We start from the raw sequence: 9,074 nt of genomic DNA, 5'->3' as shown, positions 1-9,074 counted from the left end.
CACGCCGTCTGATTTTATGTTATGGACAGGATTTGACTTCTTCTAGAGCCGATTTTTTACTGTTTTCCCCGGCGGATCATTATCTTGTTGTTTCGGAACAAGGAACACGATGATGTTGGCTGTGATTGTTTACAGGGTTGGAAAATGAGCTCAAATGCCCTACAGCTCCTAAAACTCACCTGGTTTCTTGCCACTTAACTTCCATCTTGCTAGCATTGCTTGCTCTCTCTCCCTACCCTTTCCCTGCTTGCACTCACTTTTTTTTTATTAGTGGATTATTGTTTATTCAAGCCAAAACACTGGATCTGCTGACTAGTCGTTCTACCTTTTCCCACCTTATAATCCGAGAATTCCTCTTTTGGATCCCGTGGTTTAAAAAAGAGCAATTAAATTTAAATCATTGCTGGCTATTTTTTAAACCACACAACCTGCGCTGGGATGGTGCTAGCTGGTGACTTGAATTTCTTACTTGATTATAGGACGTTCTTGTGTGTGTACATATATATATATAAAAGAAATCTATGAATATTGGAATCAGACACCCGACAGAATCATAGAACAGTAGATAAACAAGACGAATAAAAACAATCTCTGCCAATGCCTGCTTCCCCAAATTTGTAATGGACAAGTGTATGTCGTCCTTGCTATTGCCATGTTTCTTTTCCCAAAATGACAATTACATTTACATATTTGTTAAAGCAAGAAACAATTCTTCACCAAATTAATGGTCTCCCAGTGCATGAGAATACTTCTAATTAGCAGACAAACGGTTCCCGAATCTACCGATTTTGAGTAGAGTACTATAGGTATACTCCAAGGAGAACTATAAAAGAATGTTAGTCAGGAATCCTTGGGGTCCGCCGCCATGTGAGTTTCAGTTCTGAAGCATACCTCCTAACTGTATATTATGGATGGACTTTGACTGCGCGTGCCCCTTGGCTTGGACGGTGTATTAACCTTCTGGTTGAAGAAGCTGACCAGAAAAACGAGGGATTTTTTGGACCAGTGTGCAGTGTTGCTTTCAGCCTGCATAAATCATGCAGAACAGAGCAAATTACGGATAGGGTTTGAGTAGCCGTAGGTTCTAATCCTATCTCAACCCAATTGCTGCCAACTGGTGGTGAGAAGAGGAAGGATCCAAATCCAGGAATCATCTGTGGATCATCACAAACAATCTTGAATATCTTATCTTGACGAGGGAAATACAAAGAACTTTATGAAGCTTTACATTCGAATATTGAGTTGTAGTTTGTCCTACTCTTATATTGTCCTTTTACGGCCATTGTTGCCATGTCTCCATATTCTATGGAGATTTATCAATCAATTGGAACTTTGAAGGTGCTGGGAGGCGACTTTCATTTTATCCTTTAGCACAAGCCTCAATGTCCTTATCTTCACTTGCATCATTTTCCACAATCATTCATCTTCGAATCCATATCTTAGCGTACGATATTTGAAACTGTGGGTGATGTCAGATAATGCGTGCACATGAGATGCTTCCTAGTGATTTTGTACTAGTCCCGATTCATTTCTGCGATGACCATGTCTACGAGTCTATCTGATCATATATTTTGTGAACCAAACTGTGATGTTTTATGTGATGGATTTGACACTAAAAAAGCTTGCCTTTGGCGATGTTTGCATCTAGAAGCAGAACGTTTTAACAAAGCAAACAAGGGCAAGCTTCACCAAACAAATAAAAAACAAGAAAACTGCAGCACAAGGGCATGGTTAGAAATTTTCCCCTCCATGTTCTCTGGTACATGTTCCTGCTCGGAGAGCAACAGAGCAATATTTTAGCACCAGAAAATTTTAGCATTTTTTTAGTATGTGTCCAAGTGGTCAAAGATCTAGACAGTGGGAGTTTTATCCTTAAAGTCTGCGTCTTACACACAGATAAAAGTAGATAAACATATAGGAAGTAAAAATTGACTTTGTGAAGCATAAGCAACTAAAAAGCATCTGAAGAATTCAAGTATTCCTTTTCCAACAGAAAACAGAAATAACAGACACCGGAAAAGAGCTTATATACCTTCCATTGACAAAGCAGTATGTATCATAAAATGGTTCAATCTTTCTGCCTCTTGCCGCTGATCTTCTTGGTTCAGGTCAAAAAGAATCATTTTGTGAAAGCTACCTTCAACAATGCTGTTATTTGGGACCACAAGAAAGAAATTTCCATCACTAGGTTAATTCAATTGATCGCCCATGTAGAAAAACAGAAAAGGTAACATGCCTCTTGCATACTGTCACTAAAAGCTGTCCTTCAGAAATACATACTAAACCAATGGCGACACATCCACCTCTTGCCTGGACCTTGAGATCAATTCAGCAAGCTGTGATAGAGAACTCATACGTCCTGCATGCAATGAGTGGAGAAGGTGACATAATAAGAAAAGCCTTCCATATTTCTCTGAGTAAACAAAAATATAAAAAGGAAAGATAAAAGTCATTCATATAATAATGTATCTGTTGAAAAGAAGATATTCCCTTCATTCCTCAATTTTCATTTGATTATCCTTTCTTTCATTCTTTCTGGAAACTAAAAGGATTTCTTCGTTCAACATGGGCTGGGATTACTTTTAAAAAGTCTAGCTGAAAGCAGGAAACAAGGATTGGGACGGGACTTGGGATTGAATGATGTGGACATCAGATAAAACAACGCAAGTGCATCAGCGCAAAAAATGACAGCAAACTATGTACCGGCTAACTTAACAAAGATTAAAAATGTCATACAATAAGTGAAATAAACCATATCATTATCTCAATTAATCAAGTAACATAATCGCCTGTATATGTTTTTGATGAAATAATCAAGTACACGTAAGCTAAAACAGAAGATACATGAAATTTAGGTATAAAATTAAATTTGTTGAAGTGACTCACCGAAATCATTGCCTCTTATTGGGTTTCATTGCTAAGCAAACCCATAGAGCCTCCTTCCGTATCTGCAGCACACCAAGAACTTAAATTACTATGCATGAGGGAATCATTTGATGAAATAAATGGTTTCAAAACAAAATATTTTTTCTTGCTAGCATGAGGAATCAAGGGGATAGCAGCCCTTTTAAAGGAAAAGGCTGCAAAACATGCAAAACAAAATGAATCCAAGAACTACCCACAAATAGTATGGGAAACAACAGGAACACAACAAGTCCAAGTGACTCTACCCTCTAACTTTCTTTTTTAGCTTTAGGGTGATCTGCAAAAACAAAATATGAACCCATGTGCTCAGAAACGATCTTCTGAACAATTCATGTTTGTTCACTTGCATATGCCTCAACAATAAGCAGGAGATGAGTGGAGTGTCGATGAGTAAAGTAAGAAGATAAGGCTTAAGGAATCTTTTTGACTGAAAAAAGAGATGCAATCATTTAGATAAATATCCAAACAACCATCTAACCTTGTTGATTTTGAAGTCCCCAGAAAAATGAATTGCATTTGCTGACGAGAAGTGTGGAAATACACATTAACGATCAACAATTAACCGTGCCGCAGAGTAATGAAAGCAGCTCAGAAGATGCAAAATCATAGTTCATAAAAGATCAGGAGTAAAACGCACTGCCAAATATTTGAAGCTCAAACACCAAACGTAGCCAGATGTTTAAATTCACCAGACAGCAACAGATAGATGAACCATGTTGGAATCGATATTTTCTGCCTGTCCGTTTTTTTTTTTTTTTACTTCAGTTTTAGCTTTGTAAATCATGACCTCATGATATCATGATGCTGCCTATGCCAGTCATTAGTTAGACAATGGTTGTTGAAATATAAGCCATAATCCATCAGATTAAAAAAAAAAAAAAAACAGAACTGCACAAACAATTGATTGTAATAGATAATCCTTTGCTAACTGTGTTTTATCCAGTCAAATCTCAATCTATCAGCAGCTGTCTGTTGTGTGTTTGTAGTTTTCTAGAGGAACACCATTGATCCATTGAAATTGAAAGAGAAAGCAGTATTAAACTCAAAATGGATCAAGTAACATAGAGTTCATTTTTGCATTCCTAGCAGAACTGAATCATTCACATATCGGTTATGCATAATTCCTAAGGATACCAAGGAAATTTCAAATAACTATTAGCAATTACCATATTCCAGAGAATGGGTTCAATGGTTCAATCCCTTCCATTAAAATACTGGATTTTATCCAAGAATAAACATAAACAAGAAGCAAGTCACATGAAAAGACATACTTGCCAGTGCATATGAATTCAAAAATCAAAGTTGGGAGTTCAGTTAAATTATTCTCATTAGCAATATTGACAGCCCTCACTTGGACCTCATCCAATAGCTCCTGACACCTGATGATAAAGAATGGATAATCCATAAAGCATTGAATGCATGGACATAATTTGCATCAAGTTCTACCTGTATACCAGACAGCATAGTGTCAATAGCAACATCAGCTGCATCCTTAATTGTAAGGAAATTGTACATTGTAACCTGAAATGTTATGAAATCAATTAACAAATGCATCTATATCTGTAATAAACATATGTAGTGGAGAATTAATACAGAGAACAAGAGTTTATCAATTTCCAAGAAGAAAATAACTGCAACTTTAAAAGGTGGTTTAAAGTAAGATTATGATGCTCAATGAACAAAACTTCTCATATATTTCTGATTAATGTTTTTACATAAGAGTGTGATAATTACTTCAGCATGACAAACTTCAAGCAACCAAAAATAACAAGAACTACCAGAACTTTCACTCTCGCTTGTCCGCTGCCATCATAATTCTATGTTTGTGTTCTTGATATACAATTGTCCATCTCTAAAAAACAAACAAACAAATGAAAAAAAGGAAAGGAAAGGGAAAAAAAATTAAAAAAAAAGGGGGGGTTCTTCCAAACAAAGAAAGGATGAAGGTACCACTAAATGCAGTGGAATTTTCTGAGGCCATAGAGTGACCTCTGTTGTTACACCAAGGATCCCTTCACTTCCAATCACCAGTCAAGTCAAATCATGTGTAAAGTAATAGATCCAATAAGGTTAAGAGTTGACTTCTCTGAATATGCAATAAAATAAGAAACCCTCTAAAGCAATTGAAATAAGGATAATGGAGGGCACCCTCCACGCATGCATGATGGCCAACCATCTTGAAAGCTGGAGAAACATGAGTCCGGAATAGCAAAGCATGATTTAACAAACAAAATTTGCAGGCTGGCTCCACCAACAATTATCTGGCCTGTGATTTGCCACAACACTCTCCTTAATTTGATTGGGATCATAATCCCAAAGGTTTACCTTTTCAGGTGATGGCCATATTGCAATTAATTATATATCCCCTCCCCTCTCCCCCGTCCAAGGAAAAAAACAGAGCAACAGAGAACACGACTTAATATAGAAAAGGACAAGATAACACACCCTGCAGCACTCTTTCGAGCACGAGAAGCTGTCTTGACCACATCTCCATTGGGAAGAACCACCTGGAGCATAAATAGTATAAGAACTAGATTGTCACAAAAATGAACTTGTAGATCAGGAGGTCAGGGAGCAAACCTTGAGACTAATGACATTATCTCACATGGTTCCGTACCTGCATGCTGAAAACCAAATCATTATATCATGTAAGAAATAAGACCATTGATTCTTGAACAGGTTTCTAATTTTTTGACTTGGGCAAAGACGACTGACTTTTGAAGCGGATTATTTAGGAAAATAAGTACGAAAGACAAAAGCTTCAAAATTCAAAGCAAACAATATATATTCAATTTAATATAGGTAAACTTTTGCGAATTCTAGTCTAATCATTTGGGAGTGAAGAAAAATTGTCTATTGCAATACCATATGGATTTCCCACTGTAGCAAATGAGTTCAGGTGGTGCCATTTTCATGTGTCAGGCATCAAAGAATGGTGGTGCAAGTCATTCTAACTTTTAAGCATTAAGAATGTCTTGTTGCCAAAGCATACACATTTAGAATTCAAACATGAGCACTAACATAGGGAAAAGCACAACTCAAGTTATAAATCATGGTGGTAGGAGAAATAATTGGAACATTTTGTTGACAGGTTAGCATGATTGATATTAAATAAGGCAAATCAAAAAGGTGCATTCTCTCGATAGTCAACCCTAAATGGAGTAATACATATCATGAATAAACAGAAATCCTAGACTATTCTAACCCAATGCAAAGTAATGTTAAAGCTTTTGATGGCTCCAAGTGGCTACAGATGTTTTAACACTTCCACTGAAAGTATTGCAAGGTTAAACCTTATCATTATACTGCAGAAGATCACTTGTCAAAAAAGCTAGATCTGCACACGTTTGTATTGGGGTGTTTGTGGTGGTTATGAGCAATCCCAGTGAGAAGTGCAACTGGGTGCCTACATCACTCTATAATCATGTATGCAATAGAATTGCTGGGAAAAAAAAACTATAATCATTTGGTCACATTCAAAAGAAAATGGGTTAATAAAACTGATGAATTATAGAGGGAGAAAAGGGTGTAGAAGAATGGGAGAAAATCAACCTTTATCTTGATAGTAGCCAACACAGTTCAATCAAAACTTGAGTCTTACTACTCGTTTTGACTTCTGAGCAGCTAATTTCATGAGTACTATAACCATCAAAATGAAATAAAGACAGCTGATAAAGCAGTGCAAATACCTCACAGCTATAGAACCAGAGCAACGAGTAGCACACATTCCCCCTATTGCTGCACCAGGCCCTGCCTGTCAACATGTTCAAAGAAGATGCTAATCTCAACTGCTAAATTGACCCAAAAAACAGTTGCCAAAATTGCAACACAAGTAGTGGCCAAATTCACCCATTATGCAAGACAATTATAAATGCAGTTGAAGTAGCATCATCTTAAAACACACTATAATTGGACTTCACACTTGACACATAAAGGAACCAGAAAGAAAGGCATCCCAGGAACATGTTCCCTGAATTTCCCTGGATCAAGAGGAGAGAATAGACCATGAGGCTCTAAGAATCTATTAGGTTCCATCCAACCAATTCCAGGCTCAACAACCACATCCATGTGGTCAATGTGTAATGCTTTCACACTCTAAAAATGGAACAAGCAGTTATAAACATGAAATAGAACAAATTCCAAGTGTTGATAACTAGCAATTGGCTTCAAAACATGGGTTATCTAGGAAAATCGCTCAAAGACTTGTAGCTAAAATAAGGTGCAAAAATCACTTTGAATAAGATTTTCAGTAAGAGAAACAAAATTAGTTTACCCTTTAGATATGTTATCCTACAAAACATCATGAACAAGCTTTTAATTAAACAACTCCAAAAAGAATAAAGAATGTAACTACACCTCCAACATTGCATTTCTAAAACAAACGCAGTGCTTCCTTTTTCCGCCCATTCCACTACTCCTCTAGAATAACACAATTACTCTTAAAATCAAAAAAGGAATAAACTGACGGAGGAGAATGGAGAGAAGGCGGGGATTGAAGGAGAGAGGTCGGAAGTGGAGAGTTGGAGCAGGAAAAACGGAACAGGTTTTTTTTTTTAAATAGAGAGGTGATTGATTGAGTTGGGAGATGGTGGAAGAGTGAGGTGCGGAGATTGGTTATGGTATTTGAACAGGAGGAGGAGGAGGAGGAGCGTAGGCTACAAAGCCAGTAAAGTGAAGGCCTGCCATTTGGTTCCAGTGAGAAGAAAGAGAGCACACTGGATACAGAGGAGTTGAATCATGTAAGACAGAACCAGATAGGAGGAGTGCTGTAGCCTGATAAAAGCAAACGAAAACCAACGCAGATGAACTGGTGTAGGAAAACAAAATGAAAATGAGATTGTTTATAAAAAATAATATTAAAGAGTTTACAACGTGTTTTAAAATAAATAAAAATTATATTACTCGAGTTATAGAACGTAAATAGTTACATGCCCCGCATGATGCCACGGGTCAATTATTTTTTACATTTCATAAAAAGTTAAGATCTAAAAGTATTAAGTTTTTTTGTAAAGTTATACCCAAGAGTCTTAGGTTTAGTTGAAACGCCTAATCCAAGAGTAATATTTATAATATTAATAATAACATTAAACTTGCATGGCCTAAATTTAAGTGGGTTTGACTGCAATACCAGACCCAATAGTATTGGACGTGGGTCTAGCTGCAAGGTCGTGTCATAAATGTGTGATAATTAAATAGATTAGTTAAAAAGAAAAAAACAAAGAAAAAAAACCAACAGGAAAATAAAAACTAATGAAGAAAAAGAAAAAAATATGAATTAACTGGGTTAACCCTTCAAACCAGGTTAACCCGTCATACCTTGAATTCGCATCGTGAAAGTTTGATAATTAAAAAGGAAAAAAAACAAACTAATGGGTTAACCCAGAATTAACTGGGCTAACTCGTCAAACCAGGTTAACCTGTCAAACCCGGAATCCTTGTCATGAAAGTTTGATAACTAAATAGAAAAAAAATTAACATTAACAATTAAATTAAACAAAAAAATTAATTAAAAAGAAAAAAAACAAAAGGATGAGCCTTTTCACTGTGGACTGCACTGTGCAGTCCACAGTCAAATGCATAAAAACAACAAAAAAACAAAAAGAAAAACTAAAGGCATCAGCCGATAACTACTTAGAAAAAAATTTAATATTAATAAACTAAATTAATTAAATAAAATTAATTAAAAAGAAAAAAAAACCTCTAAGAAGAAAAAAACTAAATAGAAAGAAATTTAACATTAACAAACTAAACTAAACGAAAAAAAAATAATTAAAAAGAAAAAAAAAGCAAAAAAAAAAATTTCAGGTTAACTCGTTAAACCAGATTAACCCGTTAAACCCGGGATCCGTGTCATGAATGTATGGTAACTAAATAAAAAAAAAGTGAACATTAACAAACTAAACTAAACGAAAAAAATTAATCAAAAAAAAATTAAAAAAAATCCGGGTTAACTCGTCAAACCATATTAACCCGTTAAACCTAGGATCTGTGTCATGAAAGTCTGATAACTAAATAAAAAAAATTTAACATTAATAAACCAAATTAAACAAAAAACTTTTGTTAGAAGAAAAAAAATAAAGAAAGAAGCAAAAAAAATCCCGAAAGGCATAAAAAACAGCTAAAAAAATAAGACAACTTAAAAAAAAAAA

The 9,074-nt window shown here is 35.6% G+C and overlaps 1 protein-coding gene across 50 annotated transcripts; it reads right to left on the bottom strand.

Annotated features, from left to right (window-relative positions):
- Positions 1-579: 579 nt before the first annotated feature.
- LOC7479496 (uncharacterized) lies at positions 580-7,746 on the bottom strand. Of its 50 annotated transcripts, none has more exons than XR_008059622.1 (8): positions 7,282-7,746; positions 6,615-6,679; positions 5,506-5,549; positions 4,660-5,432; positions 2,887-4,446; positions 2,281-2,359; positions 2,033-2,148; positions 580-1,154 (listed from the first exon to the last, which is right to left on the bottom strand). XR_008059622.1 is itself a non-coding variant. In XM_052454294.1 (5 exons), exons 1-5 carry the CDS (start codon positions 6,687-6,689, stop codon positions 4,712-4,714), a joined length of 309 nt encoding a protein of 102 aa, XP_052310254.1. In that variant the 5' UTR covers positions 6,690-7,275; the 3' UTR covers positions 4,372-4,711. The 50 variants fall into 50 exon arrangements, 1 of the variants encoding a protein (XP_052310254.1); XR_008059621.1 differs by having other exon boundaries at positions 580-1,026; XR_008059617.1 differs by adding an exon at positions 1,259-1,769 and having other exon boundaries at positions 1,018-1,154; positions 2,033-2,359.
- Positions 7,747-9,074: the final 1,328 nt, after the last annotated feature.

Source organism: Populus trichocarpa, chromosome 6 (genome assembly GCF_000002775.5).
Source record: "Populus trichocarpa isolate Nisqually-1 chromosome 6, P.trichocarpa_v4.1, whole genome shotgun sequence".
Lineage (NCBI taxonomy): Eukaryota > Viridiplantae > Streptophyta > Magnoliopsida > Malpighiales > Salicaceae > Populus > Populus trichocarpa.
The sequence above is the reverse complement of the archived record's forward strand: the minus strand, read 5'-3'. Positions and strand labels throughout refer to the sequence as shown.